Source organism: Episyrphus balteatus, chromosome 3 (genome assembly GCF_945859705.1).
Source record: "Episyrphus balteatus chromosome 3, idEpiBalt1.1, whole genome shotgun sequence".
NCBI lineage: Eukaryota > Metazoa > Arthropoda > Insecta > Diptera > Syrphidae > Episyrphus > Episyrphus balteatus.
The window spans coordinates 8998759-9016439 of NC_079136.1; the positions used below are offsets into that span (position 1 = coordinate 8998759).

The window sequence follows — 17681 nt, forward strand, 5'->3', positions numbered from 1 at the left end:
CCGTCTTGTTGTTCGGTTCTAATTCAAAAACGGACATCTTACACACCAGCGATAAAACCAAGAGTGTAAATGCAGCTTAGATATGGGTGTCCATTACTAAAAAAATCGGGTGTCCACTACTGAAAAAATGGTGTCGGTAACTAAAAAACCGGTAAGGTATTACATTTTTAATTTTGATATTTTTAAGGAATTACTAAGTTATTAATGCTTTCATTATACTTAAAAACCATTTCTTATAGTTAAATTAACCATTTAAATAATTACAATTGAAGCAGTGTAGGGAAAGTTATGAATTTTCAAACACAAATTATGCCTTAAGGGTGTCGGTCACTGGGTACGTTACCCTACGATCATTTTTTACTGAGATACAACTTATCGAAATCATTAAAAAAAAAATCACGAATTTTTTGTGTTCCTTTAATTTTTTGGGCTAGTGTAGGAGGAAAAGGGTACATTCGTTTCCACTTTCTTGGACGATTTTAGGTGGTTTTGATTTCTTTGATATTTTTCAAGTATTTTCACTGACTGCTTGTGTTTTTTATTCTTTTGAGCACGTTCGATTGAGAATTAGTTTTAAGGATTGAATGATACTACAAAATGAAGAACAATTAATGTCTTTTTAAAGGCTCTTATTTAGCCTAAAGAAATATCTATTTTTTAGTTCGTTTTACTCGTGATGAAGATTCGGTGAACAGTTCAATTAATCACGTTATGCGAATAACGTGAAACCAATCAAAACTCACCGATTGTAAATTAATCTTTTTGGGTTAAGAAAGTTGGTTGGTTTGCTTTAACTAAAAAGTTACGTATACAACCCGCTGTACCAAGAATAATACAAATTCAGGATTATGAATTCTGACAAGAATAAATTTAGTCGATATAACCTTAAAATTCTTCTAATACATCAAAGAAAATATGTCATATCTTTGAGATGATTTAAAGTTGTTATAGTAAGATTGCACTCTGGTTGATGGTAAAAAATAACGCGAATTTTTTGTTCAAATTTATCTATAAAAGCAGTAGTTTTTCCGTTGTTATTAACTACAAATTAATAAGTTATTCTCGAAAGCGGCCTTGAAAAAATCAATAAGTTTTCACATTAACCTACACATTTTTATAATTCGAATTTGATAAATAATAACAAAAGTTCGTGCTTTTTGCTTGATAACCTTGCTTACTAAAAATTATTAATGAATATTTCACACGCAAAACTGATATGATAGCCAAAGAAATTTAGTTAATAAAGCTGAGCTAAGAGGTGCTACTCCAAAGGCAATTTATGAACTCATTAATAAACAACATTACACAGCAAAAAAATTGTATGAGACTCCGGACATTGTAAAAAAAATACTAAACAGTATCTACAAACACACTTTTAAATACCTAGTCATAGAATCTTTCCAGAAGTATCTATAACTTAACTATGCAACAATATTATTGTGTTACACTCATATAAAATGTGTTTATATTATAACAAAATGCTATCTGCAAAACTTGAATTGAATTCATTCACGACAAGAAAAAAAGGAAACTTTTCACTCTTATAGACGGCATGACTTGCAATTTCCTTGGCCTTATAGAGAGATAGCTTTATCAAATTGTTTGTCTTTTTGAAAGTTTTTTTTTTTTTCTTCTTTTAAATGATAGGGCGGCTAAATAAAGATTCAAGTTGAAAGTGCAATATACAAAAGAAACTTCTTATAATGATAATTTAATTTGTTTTCAACACAAAATTTTGATAAACAAAAATGTAATTAACATAATAACAATGTAGTAGGTATTTGTCATACCAATTATTCCTATATTTGACACGAATGACCTTCAAATTTTTTGGCTAAACTTAAATTTGAGGTAATTTGGCTATTTCCATTTCTATTGTTTTCTTTTCTTTTGTTTACTTTAATGAAGAAAAAAAAAAAAAAACAGGTTGTTAGTTTTCGTGACGTGTTTAAAGCTTTTTTTTACTTGCTCAATAGGGCAAGTATTGGTTTCGTGTAAAAAAAAAAATTCGAGGTTTTAATCAAAACTAACATTACGATGATGGAGAAGTCCGAAAAAGTGGTTTTCGTCATGACGTCCGTCGGTCTGTGCGTCGGTGCGTCGGTGCGTCGGTGCGTCGGTGCGTCGTCAAAAAAAGCTGTACATGAAGCTGCAGCCTAAACGGGTTGAGGGATTTTCTTGAAATTTGGTACAGATGATTTTTTTGTAATTTCCAAGGTTGGTTTTTTTTTGTTTTTTAATATCTCGCTTTAAACGTATACCTCCCATACAAAGTTTTGGAGTTATTGCAACTTTCTCGAAAACGGCTCTAACGATTTTGATTAAATTTAACATACGTAATGCTGTTTGCAGTTCTAACATAACTGCGTTTTTAGTTTTTCTCAAAAAATGCGGATAGTGAAAATATGACATTAACTCTTTTTTAAATCGCGGATGTCGGCTCTTCCCGTACATCTTAATGGAGTTATTGCAATTTTCTCGTAAATGACTCTAACGATTTCGATTAAATTTTACACAAGTAATGTTATACGTAAATCTAACGTAACTGCATTTTTAGTTTTTCTCAAAAAATACGGATAATGGAAATATGACTTTACATTTTTTTAATCTTTGATGTCGGCTCTTCCCGTACACCGTTAATGAGTTATTACAATTTTCTAGACTAAATTTGACATACATAATGCTTTAAGTGATTTTAATATATGTAGCTAATTGCGTTTTTTGTTTTTGTCAAAAAAACACGAGTAACAAAAATATGGCGTAAGAAAAACTAAAAAAAAAATAATTTCGTATTTTAGCATTTCTTATGAAATTCCTTAAAAAAATCAAATTTTAACTAATTCAAAATATTTTTTTTTTAAATCTTTGACATAAAAGCTACTTTTATCATAAGAGCAAGTACGTGCGGCCCCAGTCGTGCATTTTTTTTAACTGGGGAAGGGGTTTGTCGGATTTGGCTAGATGTTAACCAATTCAAGACCTATTTGACTGACACGTAATTCCAACAACAAACTATCGTCATAGCTCGATTCACTTTTTGATATTTTGGATAAAGCTATGTGTTGTAAAATTGTATCTACTTTATTAATCAGAGGCCTGGTAAAGTTAGTTTCGGGTATTTTATTTGTTTCTTTAGTTGATCCAATATTTTTAATAACAATCATTATTGAAGGCGTTTTGACACGAAAGGCCATCAAAAGACCACGTCAGTATTTTTGTTTATATTTGTATTTTTTTGTCAAGTCATTGTCGGATTGGTATTTTCTTTGGATAGACTGTCATGAATCATGATATTATGAAATTAGGTATGTACTTAAAGAAATTAGGTACATTCACAATGACTGAGCAAAAACCTGTTACAATCAATTTTGTTTTAATAATTTATAAAACCTAAAGCTTTACCTGACAATTTAGACTAGTTACCTACATTTTAGATAGAAAAAAAAAATATTGGGAAAGTGACCATTAAAGTTCACTTATATATTGAAAATTGATTTCAAATTAACTTTGTTAAAGGTTTTGTGTCACGGAATTTAATAAGGGATTTGATAGTGTAAGTAACCGAAATATTGGACGAGTTTTATTTGGTTAATATTATCTAAAAGTAAATTTGTGTTTGTATTAATTTCAAAAGTACGCAATTATTCCTCTCGAAAGTGGAGAAATAAAATGAGCTATCAATCATGATATTGATGTAAGTCGTATACGAGTAATAGAGAATTTCAACCAATCAACAAATTAAATAATTCTATGCCTCATATTTTTCTGCCTCATAAAAAGATGTCTAAAAGTGTAAAATTCCGACACATTATAAGCGTCCAGTGTCGAGTCGATTTGACCATTTAAGGCTCCAAATTATGCTCCAATACTCTGTTAAATATCCTTTTAAGTTAACAGAAGGATATTAGAAAAGCACGAAACCAAACATTGGGAATCCAAACATAGCTTTGGAATAAGTTGACTGTATATTTTTTACTTGCGATATAGGTACTATATATCAAGTTATGTATTCGTACAAAAAAAAAAAAAAGTTGAGATAACATTTTTCCAAAACATTACGATGGTAGAGAATGCCAAAAAAGTGGGTCCCGGAAGTCCGTCTGTCTGTCTGTCAGTCTGTCAGTCTGTCAGTCTGTCAGTCTGTCAGTCTGTCAGTCTGTCAGTCTGTCAGTCTGTCAGTCTGTCAGTCTGTCAGTCTGTCAGTCTGTCAGTCTGTCAGTCTGTCAGTCTGTCAGTCTGTCAGTCTGTCTGTCTGTCTGTATAAGGAGCTACAGCCTAAACGGATGGACCGATTAATGTCAAACTTGGTGTGTAGCGTTATTTGGCGACTCTCCAGAGGGGTTTTTGGAATGAATTTTTTTGGACCAAAAATAACGGTACTTGTCATATACCGATTTTAGTAAAGTTGAAATTGCTCAAAAACGGCTCCAACGATTTTGTTTAAAAAATTCAAATGTAAGTTTTAAGACAAGGTCTATCTTCTAATGAAAATTTTTTTTTTGAAAATCATTATTAACGGTACCTGCCATAGAACCGTTTTTTTTAAATCCAATTATCTCCGAAAGTGCTTATTCTATTTCAACGAAACTTTTTGTGATGAAGAATTTATATAATTTAAATATAAGCCAAAAGCAAAATTTTCAAAAAAATACTTTTTGGATTTTTAAAAAAATGTTGAAAATTTTTTTTTGAAAAATCCAATTTTCGAAAACGGGACATTAAATTTTTTTGAAATTTTGTGTTTAGATGTTGATCAGTGATTTCTACAAAATGGCATACCAATTTTATTTTAAAACTTTTTTTCCAAGAAATTATTTATAAAAAATTAGTTTTTTAAAAAACGATTTTGAAATTTTTTTTTCTAAAAATGCATGTTAGTATATCAGTCAAAACTGCATACTTGTTTTGGGGGGCAATTTGATTTCAGATTTTATATTATTTTTTTAAAAAACGAATTTCCTTTTTTTTTCTTTCCCATATATTTAGATTTTCCAAATTTCTATATAAAAAGTCTTTAAAATTTAAGCAACTTGAACTCTAAGAGCAAGTACGTGCGACCCCAGTCGTGCAATTTATTTTTAAATCCAATTATCTCCGAAAGTGCTTATTCTATTTCAACGAAACTTTTTGTGATGAAGAATTTATATAATTTAAATATAAGCCAAAAGCAAAATTTTCAAAAAAATACTTTTTGGATTTTTAAAAAAATGTTGAAAATTTTTTTTTGAAAAATCCAATTTTCGAAAACGGGACATTAAATTTTTTTGAAATTTTGTGTTTAGATGTTGATCAGTGATTTCTACAAAATGGCATACCAATTTTATTTTAAAACTTTTTTTCCAAGAAATTATTTATAAAAAATTAGTTTTTTAAAAAACGATTTTGAAATTTTTTTTTCTAAAAATGCATGTTAGTATATCAGTCAAAACTGCATACTTGTTTTGGGGGGCAATTTGATTTCAGATTTTATATTATTTTTTTAAAAAACGAATTTCCTTTTTTTTTCTTTCCCATATATTTAGATTTTCCAAATTTCTATATAAAAAGTCTTTAAAATTTAAGCAACTTGAACTCTAAGAGCAAGTACGTGCGACCCCAGTCGTGCAATTTATTTTTTTTACAGATAAGATAAGGAATATTATTATCTTATCAAATTAAATTTAAATTTATCATATCAAATTATTGATTTTGAATAATATTTGTTTATTGCTCTGGATCGCACTGACCGACAATTGAGGTATTTAAACTGAAGATGTGATCATACGTTCAAAATAAATGAAATAAGCATGTTTTGATAATTTTATCATGATTGTATAGATAAATAGATACAAAATTGTGTGCTGTTTTTTTACACTCAGTTTTTGAGCGATAATAATTTTTTTTTTTTTGTAAACTTTATGTATATTATGCCTTTTAACTAAAAAAAAGGGGTCACTATGGTGTATCTGTAACTTTTTTTCTACGAACAAAATTAAAATGTTAATGCATGTTAAGCTACCCTTGGCCAACTAAAAAAGACAAGATTTGCTGATCATTTTTTAATCATGTCGAAGACCATTTTAAAAATTTAAATGTATTACCTATATTATTTGTTTTTCCATTAGGAAATTTCGCTCGACGTTTGTTTATTTATGTATTATTGCTCTTGAGTGGACTCTGAATTGAAATTGAGAACAAAATTTCTCGTCTGATAAGAATTCTGTCTGTCATTTTTTTTTTGCAATGATAACAAAATTTCAAAAATAAATTGACTGGAAAATACGGATTTAATAAGTCGTTCAAAACTGCGGTCAGAACCCCGCACGGGCTCTTCATAACCTCAACACCCCCGCAACACAGCCGCAACCCAACTGTGATGGTAGATCAAAATTCTAATCACCACCGCAACACCGCCGCAATATATATTGCAACTTAAAAGAATTTGCATTAAAACAATTTATTGCAACTGAAAAGTATATACACGGTTAAAAATTCTGGAGTATTTTTTAATATTTTTTGGGTTACATATACAAAGGTCTACACCAGAAATGTATTAAAATTTAATACATGACAAGTAATCAAATTTTTTAGTTAATACAAAATGTATTAAAATTTAATATAAATAGTTGTATTAAAAAATAATACAGTTTATATTAGGATTAAACACCAAATCTATTAAATTTTAAATATTGCATATTAAAATTTAATCTTTTTATATTAATATCTAATAACAATTTTATCAAAAGATAATACAATAATATTTCAATTTAATACCAAATGTATTTAAAGTTAATAAAATTTATTCTTTTCCACAATTCATTACTGAAAATAAATATTAATCATAAATAAAATGGTAATATTATTTTCTCTAGTTTATTTGTTTCACAAACTGTTACTGCCGATCAAAATTCATCTGCAATGTATGCATTTTGCTTCGAAAAAACACAAAGCGCCTTCAAATTAGTACAAATTTACAGTTTCTGATTTAATTTTTTTTTTAGAAAAGGTATCTCAAACAATGGATTTTTTTCCGGCTGCTGGCGTCGTTTGATTAAAATTTAATATTCTTGTATTACAATTTAATACTTTTTATATTAGTTTTTAATAAATTTGTATTACATTTTAATACAATTATATTAAAGTGTAATACAATTTATATAGTTTGCATTAAAAAAAAAATTATTGCGAATAAAAAATTTTCTGCATTGCATTGAGAAAATCAATGCAAAATTTGTGCATTAAATATCTTTTTTACTTGCTCAATAGGGCAAGTATTGGTTTCTTGTCAAAAAAAAATTCGAGGTTTTAATCAAAACTAACATTACGATGATGGAGAAGTCCAAAAAAGTGGGTTTCGTCATGACCTCCGTCGGTCTGTGCGTGCGTCGGTGCGTCCGTGCGTCCATCTGTACAAGTAGCTACAGCCTAAACGGGTAGACGGATTTTCTTGAAATTTGGTATGGATGTTTATTTCGTAATTTCCAAGGTTGTTTTTTTTTTGTTTTTTAATATCTCGCTTAGAACGTATACCTCCCATACAACATTTTCGAGTTATTGCAAATTTCTCGAAAAGGGCTCTAACGATTTTGATTAAATTTCACACACGTAATGCTGTATATAGTTCTAAAATAACTGCGTTTTTAGTTTATCTCAAAAAATACGGATAGTGGAAATATGGTCATTATATTTTTTTTAAATCGCGGATGTCGGCTCTTCCCGTACATCATTATGGAGTTATTGCAATTTTCTCAAAAATGGCTCGAATGATTTTGATAAAATTTTGCATACGTAATATTCAAAGTAATTGCAGTAAAATTGCATTCTTAGTTTTTCTCAAAAAAGTCAAGTCAAATAACAAAAAAAAAATATTTAACTAACTAACTAATTTATTTAACCTCCATGCCGGCTCTTCCCCTACATCAATCAAATTTCTCAAAAATGTATATAAAGATAGCTCTTATAATCTATAAGTAAGCTAACATAAAAGTGCTTTGAACTGCAAGAGCAAGTACGTGCGGCCCCAGTCGTGCATTTTATTTAATATTCATCGAATTTCTTACAATGTTGACTATTTCCTATATCAACTATATCATTGAACCTGATGTATGGTCAAATAGTCGAAATTCTAAAATATTCGACGAGTATTAAAAAAATATATTTAAGGCGCATACTTTGCATTAATTTTTTTCGATGCAGAAAATTTTATATAAACAATTTTTTTTAATGCAAAATATTTTTATTTTCCATAAAAATTTTATTTTCAATGCAAAATATTTTTATTTTCTATAAAAATTTTATTTTCGATGCAATTATTTTTCAGTTGCAATACATTTTTTTTAATGCAAAATATTAATATACCTTTTTTTGTTTTATTTAAGAAAATAAAATCAGCCCATATCATTCTTTGTTCTAAAGATGTTAAAGACCAGTAAATGGGGTATCCGGATCAACTCATCAAAATCGGAATTACTGTGCTTCAGACGAACAGGAGGACGACGCATTCGGTCAGCTGCAAACTGTAGGAGCATCACACTTACACTACCTGATGGTACTAAATTGGCAGCCAAACGCAACGCGAAGTATTTAGGGATCAACTTTAACGAGCTCCTGAGGTTCAACCTTCACTAGGTCTGTCCTTCCATCGCATTCACCCCCTGATGAAGAGAAGAAACGGATTAAGCCAACCAACGAAACTCCTGATCTACAAGCAGCTTGCTTCTTCGACTTGGTCATCGCCTATAGCTTTCCGGTATGGTATACCATTTCCAAGGCAGCCATGAAGGAACTTCAAGTTTTTGAGAGGAAAATCCTGAGGATCTGCACCGGACTTTACTTCGATCGACAGCGACAAAAATACTACAGCAACGAGCGACTTTACGAGGAAGCAAACATCATTACGTTGGAAAAGTATCTGCTGCAATCTGCAAAGAAACTTGTCGGAAGCATCTCCAACCACCCCAATCAGCTTATGAGAAGCATGAGAACCCAACAACGACATCCCGAACCCAGATACCTTAGTGCTTTGGATATTCTGGATGAGCACATAATCCCAACCGACAACGAGGAAGTAGTTTACTTTTACGCCGATACGCAATCGGCCTACTACCGCGGCTAAATGCCATACCACCCAACCCACCATAATCAATACCACAACTAGACAACCGGGACGGAACACCCCGAGGATAACCTAGTCAGCAGACTTGTAAAATTAAGCCTATTCATGTACTATATTTATATATAATTTTATCTTTTATCCATTGTATAAAGTTAGGCCCCATATGTGCCAACAAATTTTATATCAATCAATGTATCTTATTAGAAATAAGTTAATCTTAAGTCAATTGTATATAGTATGTTCAATAAAACAAAATTGAATTGAAATTGATGTTAAAGACGAAAAATTATTTATAACTTCTTTCCTTTCACTATTTATTAAGACATTATGAAAAGTAAAAGTTTTAACAAAACTTATTCAAATTGTTGATATTATTGTAATTGTAAATACTGTAACAAAACTTTGAAAAGCTACAGAATATTTGCGAATACAAACCTTAAGGCCGACAATTTTGTAATATTCATTTATTTTTATATTAATAATAACTTAATTATTAAGTTAATAATAATATAATTGAACAATTAATGCAATAAAATATTCAAATTAACCTTGAGTAGGTACCTATGAACAAAAATGACTGTTTCCACACAATCTGTTAGGTTCCACAATTCATATTCCACTCTATCTATTGTATACTTTTAGGAACAATTAAAACGCCGCCAAGCCAACAATGGGTAACAATAATGTCATTCGTTTAAGTTGTTCTTGTTATTCAAATGTTTGCCATAAGCATAAAAAAGGGCAAATTTTGAATCAGCGCAAAAAAATTAGCTGGATTCCAAAATTATTCCATTCCAAAATGTTTCTAATTTTAATAAACATGATACATACAAACAAATATATAGAAACAAACCAACAAAAATAAAGCTGTTTCTGAGAATTTCAAAATACATTATTTACTAATTATATACCCTTTTACATTTTCATTGACTGGACGATGTCAAATTTATCGGTACTCCTACTTAAAGCCGATTGTTTTCAAATTTAAAAAAAATCCACATCAAAACAAAACACAGCTATTGTTTGAGTGTAAGAGTGTATTGTGTCTTAATTCAAGACTAGATTATTATCACAAACGCAGACAAAACTGGTTACAAAAAAAGTCGTGACATGTTTGCCAAAGAATTTGCTTAAAATACCATCAAAAATTAAAGACTTGGGCAATTTTACTGTTTTTTTTTTTATTTTATTTTAAAATTAATTGCATTTAGAAATTAACAAAACTAATCTCTATTCTAACTTATATTTGTACAATTTACGTTAGTGTAGATACTTAAACCTAATTAAAGAATTTCTTAAAATGTTCAATTCCCGATTCGTTAATTTCAATTCCAGGAGTCACAGTCTTACAATGTTTGTACCACTTAGCAACATTTGGATATTTGTTGATATCGAATTTGGCAGCTTCATAGGTGGAAACGGTGGCAACCAATGCAATATCGGCTAAGGTAAAACTTTCACCAGCAGCATATTTTTGACCATCGAGGAAGGTGTCCAAGAAACTGAAAGCATCTTCCATCTTTTGGAATTTCATAGGATCTGCAGGTGCTTTGGCGAAGATTTGTGGGAAGTAGTAATCGGCAAAACGTTGGTAAAGTGTTCCCATATCGAAGTACAAACGTTGATGGACAACGGCACGTTTTTTGGGGCATTGAGGCAACAAAGTATCGCTCTTTCCATATTTATCTACCAGATAGACCATGATGGCACGTGATTCCCAGAGAGTGAATCCATTGTCCACCAATGTGGGAATTGTGTGTTGTGGGTTGATCTAAAGAAGAAAAACACAAAATTGTTATCCAAAGTCCAAAATAGTATAAATTAGAAATATCGATAATTACCTTAAGGTATTCTGGCTTTAAATGTTCACCAGCCATTAGATTCAATTGTTTGAGATTCAGGTCAACACCGACAGCCTTGGCAGTCATTTGAGCTGCACGGCATGGAGAGGAACCGGGCATGTAGTAGAAATCCATGTTTGTTGGTTTTTGTTTAAAGAAATCTAAGAGAAATATAAAACACTTAATTAATAGGTGCACAATATACTGAAATGATTTTGCTTTAAGTTTTAGAATTCTTGAGAAAAAAACTAAAATGTATTAACACTTTTGTGACTTTCATATTAATCCACTTTAAATAGTATTTTTGCTTAAAAGATATTGTATCTTTTTTTAAAAAGAATCTTTTCACTTCACTTTTAAAGGTTATTCGGTTGGGATTTTTTTTCACAAGAATAAAATGATGACATCAGATTAGTTTAGCTTTTCAAGTCCTTTCTGCGCAGAGAATAACTTACCTAAAAGACTGGAACTTAATAATTCTGCTACGAAGAATCAACTTCAACTAATAGTCGATGCGGAATACTCTTGCCTTTTAAACAAAAAGTTGGATGCCTTTGCCGGCGTCTATACGATTCACATTAAACTGCGAATAGAGCTACATATACGTGAGGAATGAAGCTAAGAGGTAACGAAGTGGAGGGGTTTTGATAATCAAAACAAGTTTGGGAGATTCCAATGACGTCTTGCCGGTTAGTGGATATTGGATATAGCGAAAGAATATGTTAATTGTGAACAGTGGCTGACTTAAATGTTTGTTGATAAAAGTGAGGAAATGAAGAAAAAAAATAATGTTTTTTTAGTGTTTGTTATTTGAGATTAAAATTTGTGTTTGAAAATTAAAAAAGATAGTGTTTATTTATTTCTCATAATGTCTTGCATAAATAATGTTTCAAACATTAAAAAAAAAAACATGTTTAGATTCTTTAACGCTTATTTTCTCTCTAGTTTGGTGTTTTGGGTCTGAATGGGCAAGAGGTACTAAAAAAAAACATTCAGACATAACATATTTGGAAAAAATGATTGTAGTTACACTTCTTCTTTTAAGAAATTTACTTTTCTTTTCGGAAATTATATGTTTAGTTTAAGAGGAAAAGATTAGGGTTCAAAAAAAAATAATCAATCTCGAGATAAATAGATATGATATCGTAGACACAAAGCCAAAACAGCGAGACTGCATTGTTGGACATTTTCTTTTTAACGCATCATTTAACTTGGTATCGGTTCCCCTATTCACTACGTCCACTCCAATTATCTATCTTTTGCCTAGCAGCCTAAACTATCAATGTCCGTTGGAAGAGTTTCTAGATTCGTAGTTTTGGTATATATATATACTATGAACCAGCGAAAAATAAGTAGGTGCCGCAAGTTCGTCTGTCTGTCTGTCTGTATAAGGAGCCATTTTTGGAGATAGAACAAATGGGTTTTTGGAATTATTTTTTTAGGACCAAAAATATATGGCGGTAGGTACCTACCATATACCTACCAATAAAATGGAAAAAATTACTTTTCTCAAGAACAGGTTTTATGATTTTGTTAAAAAAAATGTGTTAGTTTTGTTATTTAACCCCTTTCGGACTCAGCGTTACTCTCATGTAACATTTTTTTAAAAATTCGTAAAAAATATTAAATTAAACAATTTTTAAGGTTACGATGGCTTAATTGAAAGATAATAATGCCTAGTTACTGGATTATTACAAAAAGTTAGTCAAATATCATACTTTTAATTTTTTTTTTATTGAGAAAGGGACTTAAATTCACATTTTTATATATGGTCATAATTTTGAAAAAAAGATATAAAAAATGTTAATGCAAAAAGTGTTTTGTTTTTTTGCTTAGAAGAAGTAGCATACATTATAGTTTCATAAAAAGTTATTTTCTCAGTTCTCAGACTTTTTTTGGTGGTCATAGGCAGTGCATGTTACTTACATGTAACATGAGAAAAACACATTAGTTTTGCTATTTATTATTTTGGCAAATAACTTTTTGCTATTCATAATTCTTGGTTGTGATGTATTTGACCCAATAATACCGAAAAAACATTTTTTAATATTGATTTTCATAGCTTGGGTTCGAAAGGGTTAATGAAAAAAGTTTAATCCGAAAATCTAATTTCTGAATTTCTCCCAAGTGACTAGTTCGTTTTCAACCAAATTTTTATAAAAAACATTGATATATTTTTTTTTTTAAATTTTTGTTTGTAAAAGTTGATTAGTGAGTTTTTCATAATGGGGTACCAACTTTTTTTCAGTAGATAAATATGTAGACAGATGGTATAAAAACATAGTTGTTTTGTTTAAATCGGCCCTAACGATTTTGAACAATTTTTTTTTTTTAATTCACCTTAATAAAAGAAATCGTATTGCATCCTTTTTTTAAGCCCTAACTAATTTCAGATGTTTGTTTTTTTTTGTTCTTTTAAGAATGAATTATGCGTTTTTAAAAAATTTAAAAAATAAATCCTTAAAAATTTAAACTCAATTTTTGTTTTTTTTTTTGTTTTTTCAACAAAATTGTTTAAAACTATATGTTCATAAGAAAAATTATTTTTTTTTTTTTAAATCGACTCAATTTTTTAATTTTTTTTTTTTTTATTCGCAATTAATTATACAAGGTATTATATTATACTTTATTTTCTTTTATTTTTTAAAGTTAACTTAGTTTTACTACTTTCCTTATAAAATTCATTATTTTTATAAATATCTGAATGCTGCAATTTAAAGTTGTTATAAAAAAAAAAGATTATTTTATTTCTAGTACAGGTAAAATAGTACAGAGTTTTCAGAAAAAAAAAAAAATTAGATGAAAGGGTGTTTTTTCGAAGAGACAGTAAAATCTGTCCCAAAAAGCCAATGATTCATTTTATTTTTGGTTTTGATGACAATTTAAACGTTTATACTTAAGTTCTTAAACGTTCTACACGAATCATTGGCTTTTTGGGACCAATTACAGATTTTACTGTAATAACAGATATTACTGTCTCTTCGAACACCCTTTCACCTAAATTTTTTTTATGAAAACTCTTTATTCTTGATTTCTATCCCAATTTCAATGTTTTCACCAAATTTCATTAGGGTGACCCATCATTTTTGTTTTCACTAAAAAAAAAACACCCTTTGAACCATGATATTTTTATAGACACTGTAGATTCTTGTTTGTTATCTCAAAAGTAACATAATTCCTGAATTTCACTAGGGTACCACTAGTATTACTCTAGTATTTCACACTTTTCTAAATAAACCCATATTTTCTCTACACCTAAAAAAAACACCCTTTCACATGAAAAAATTTATAGTTTCACTTTATTCATAATTCCCATGGGAAAGACAACATTTTTAATAAATTTCGTAAATTTCGTTCCTTTGATTTTATCGAACTTATCGCGGATTTTCCCTATTTCCCAAAAAAAAAACACCCTTTAACCTAAAATATTTCTATAGACTGCTTAGATTCTTGGTTTCTGTTATAAATGAAATATTTTTACCAATTTTCATCTGCGTAACAATTTTTTCCCGTTTTTTGTGGTCATATTTCCGAATTTCATCATTTTTTCAATAAAAAAAAAAACACCCTTTCACTCAAAATAATTTTGTACACTTTATAGATTCTTATTACAAACAAAACTTTTTCACCAAGTTTTAAAAATTATTAAAATTTAGGTCAGCTGTTATGATACCTTTCTCACACATAACTCAACTCATCAAAAAAAAAACACCCCTTCACCAAAAATATTTTTTAAAACTTTATGAATCCCTTGTCAATGCTTTATCTAAAAACTTCATCCCGAATTTTGTCAGTGTAGCATGTTTTTCACATATGTTTCTGTTATATTTTACCTGTTGAAGTCAAAAAACAAGAACCTTGTTTTTAATCGGCAATAACTTTTCTTATAGCATTCGTATTGACTTTATTTTTATGTCATTAGATTCAGCATCAAAAAATACCTTGAAAACATGTGTCATTATGATGATATTCGACAAACAATTTTTTTCAGTATATTTTTGGCCTTCACCCCCTCTCTCTTGTCCCTTCCACCCGACTTTTTTTAATAGACTTTTTTTGTCCTTGGTTCTTATCCCAAAAGCAAACTTTTTATGAGTGTAACAATTTTTTTTTTAAATGCCTATTTTATGTACCTTAGAACTAAAATAAAAAAAAAATTATTTTAACATCTAAATATTCAAATATTGAACAGAAAATTTCATCAACAGGAGCAAGTATGTGCGACAGTCATGCATTTTATTTAACAAATTTGCAATTCCATTTTTAATGCATTTGAAAGTCTTTTTAAAGTCTTTTTAAAGACAATTTTTTTGAAGATTGCTAAAATACAATACTTTTATTTTATAAGATCCATTCCACTTTAATACTTAAAAAACATTTGCACCCATTAGCTTAACAAAAAAATTTCTAGTGTAGAAGTAAAACATTTATAATCATTTATGTGTAGATTCTAAGAATCTTGATGAAGTCATTTTTTGTATTCAAAAATAAATTTGCCATATACGCAAGAAAAAAAAAAACACAATTTAATGGAAAATAAGGCAATGAGTTAAAAACAAAACATTGAAAATTAAATTCATTACAAAAAAAAAAAAATAAATAAACATTCTAACGGCAAACTCTCTTATACATTTCTTCTTAACTTCCTCCCGTTTATCAATAAACACATATGGCAGCAACCACAACCAACAGATTATTATGCTATATTCACCAACCGGCAAGTCTCGTCATCGGAATCTCCCATTCTCCTACTCGTCATCAAAATCCCCCTTATAGCTTTTGTGACCTATTGGTTCCATTTACGTTCCATCGTCACGCATTTTTTGAATCATTATTATCGTTGGCAAAGGCCTCGAACTTTCATTTATAAAGCAAAAACAAGTTTGGATCGGCATTAGTTGAAGTTGACTCTTCGTAGCTGAATTATTAAATTCCAATTCTTTTAGGTAAGTGCTGAATCTGAGCTAAAAAATTCAAAAAACTTAACTTATTCAAAATCAGAAATTTGTTTTTGGAAATAATTGTTTTTAAAAGTGAAAAAATAAAAAAATAACCACTGAATAACCTCAAAAAAAAAAAATAAAATAAAGTGAATACATTCTATTTATAAAAAAGATACAATATCTTCTGGATGATAATTTTAAATTTTCGCTTGAAAAACACAAACATAGAATACACTGGTATACAGTTTATTTAATTTGAGAATTTTGAAATTATAAATCAAAATTATAACTTAATTTTGTTCTAAGTGTATTATGTTTCTCTTAGATTTTCTTAAACCCAAACCAACAAACATGGATTTCTACTACATGCCCGGATCCTCTCCATGCCGTGCAGCTCTCATGACTGCCAAGGCTGTCGGTGTTGAGCTAAATCTTAAAGGATTGAATCTAATGGCTGGTGAACATTTAAAGCCAGAATACCTCAAGGTAATTATTGATATTTTTTAAAATCTGGTTTTTGGACTTTGGATAACAATTTTGTGTTTTTCTTCTTTAGATCAACCCACAACACACAATTCCTACATTGGTGGATAATGGATTTACTCTCTGGGAATCTCGCGCTATCATGGTCTATCTAGTAGAGAAATATGGAAAATGTGATTCCTTGTTACCAAAATGCACCAAAAAGCGTGCTGTCGTCCATCAACGTTTGTACTTTGATATGGGAACACTTTACCAACGATTCGCTGATTACTACTTCCCACAAATTTTCGCCAAAGCACCTGCAGATCCTATGAAATTCCAGAAAATGGAAGATGCTTTTAGTTTCTTTAATACATTCCTCGAGGGTCAAAAATATGCTGTTGGTGATAGTTTTACTTTGGCCGATATTGCATTGGTTGCCACTGTTTCCACCTATGAAGCTGCCAAATTCGATATCAACAAGTATCCAAATGTTGCCAGGTGGTACAAACATTGCAAGACTGTCACACCCGGAATCGAAATCAATGAATCAGGAATTGAGCATTTCAAAAAATTCTTTGAATAGATTCGTTAAATTGTGTACCTACTGTTTAATGTTGTGAATGAACTTGATGTGTTGATTTTTTTTTTTTTTTACTAAGAAAAAAAGAAAAATAATAACAAGATGCTATAAGTATTACATAGATTTGTAAATTTCGTTACGTAAAATAAATAAAATAAAACTGCCAAAAATATTACAATTAAAAAAATTACTCGTGTGCGATTTATTTGTATAAGCTTTATAAAGGAAGGTTTTCAGTGTGCGAAAAGTAGAGTTGAACCTACTTTTTGTTGCAATCTTTTGGCAAAAAAGTTTAAAGAGCAAACATTTTATAAATTGTACCTTTTCTTATTTACCTCTATTTATACTTTTTATTTTTTTTTTTAGCTTAAAGTAAGTTCAGTTGTTACAGAGAATTTTTGTATGAAGAAAAGAAAATTTTAATTCCTGACAATTTAAATGTTTGAAAATGTCACTTGGTACCTTCATCTTTCCAGCAATAAATATGTTGGAATAGAACTAATTGGACAAAATTTTCAAAACTGAAAATTAGTTCATTGTCACAGTCCAAACAACTTTAGCTATTTAGTTCAAACTTGGTTGTTTAGGGTATTGTCTTTTGTGTGAAATTTGTTTTTAGGATCAAAACTAACGGTACTTTCTACATGACCAAAATGATAAAAAGCTTTTATTTTTAATCGGTTTCAAAGTAAATTTTGTATGAAGCCTTTTAGTGATCTTGTGAACTAATAACTTTCAAATTATAATATATCTTCAAA

The 17681-nt window shown here is 29.4% G+C and overlaps 2 protein-coding genes across 3 annotated transcripts; one reads left to right on the forward strand and one right to left on the reverse strand.

Moving 5' to 3' along the window:
- Window positions 1-10373: 10373 nt before the first annotated feature.
- Window positions 10374-11451, reverse strand: LOC129913172 (glutathione S-transferase D1-like). Its single transcript, XM_055991721.1, has 3 exons — window positions 11391-11451; window positions 10936-11096; window positions 10374-10865 (listed from the first exon to the last, which is right to left on the reverse strand). The coding sequence occupies exons 2-3, from the start codon at window positions 11068-11070 to the stop codon at window positions 10374-10376; spliced, it is 627 nt and encodes a 208-aa protein (XP_055847696.1). The 5' UTR covers window positions 11071-11096; window positions 11391-11451.
- A 4144-nt stretch (window positions 11452-15595) lies between these two features.
- LOC129913171 (glutathione S-transferase D1-like) lies at window positions 15596-16994 on the forward strand. 2 transcript variants are annotated; one of them, XM_055991719.1, is made up of 3 exons: window positions 15596-15881; window positions 16185-16364; window positions 16435-16994. In XM_055991719.1, the coding sequence occupies exons 2-3, from the start codon at window positions 16191-16193 to the stop codon at window positions 16924-16926; spliced, it is 666 nt and encodes a 221-aa protein (XP_055847694.1). In that variant the 5' UTR covers window positions 15596-15881; window positions 16185-16190; the 3' UTR covers window positions 16927-16994. The 2 variants fall into 2 exon arrangements, with proteins under 2 accessions (XP_055847694.1, XP_055847695.1); XM_055991720.1 differs by having other exon boundaries at window positions 15597-15881; window positions 16204-16364.
- Window positions 16995-17681: the final 687 nt, after the last annotated feature.

What these genes read in the sequence shown, in the direction of transcription:
- LOC129913172 (XM_055991721.1), bottom strand. Translation starts at nt 11,070, where the DNA reads ATGGATTTCTACTACATGCCCGGTTCCTCTCCATGCCGTGCAGCTCAA. An exon ending in TAAAGCCAGAATACCTTAAG is followed by an intron (nt 10,866 to 10,935) that starts GTAATTATCGAT and finishes TTTCTTCTTTAG; the next exon opens with ATCAACCCACAACACACAAT.
- LOC129913171 (XM_055991719.1), top strand. Translation starts at nt 16,191, where the DNA reads ATGTTTCTCTTAGATTTTCTTAAACCCAAACCAACAAACATGGATTTC. An exon ending in TAAAGCCAGAATACCTCAAG is followed by an intron (nt 16,365 to 16,434) that starts GTAATTATTGAT and finishes TTTCTTCTTTAG; the next exon opens with ATCAACCCACAACACACAAT.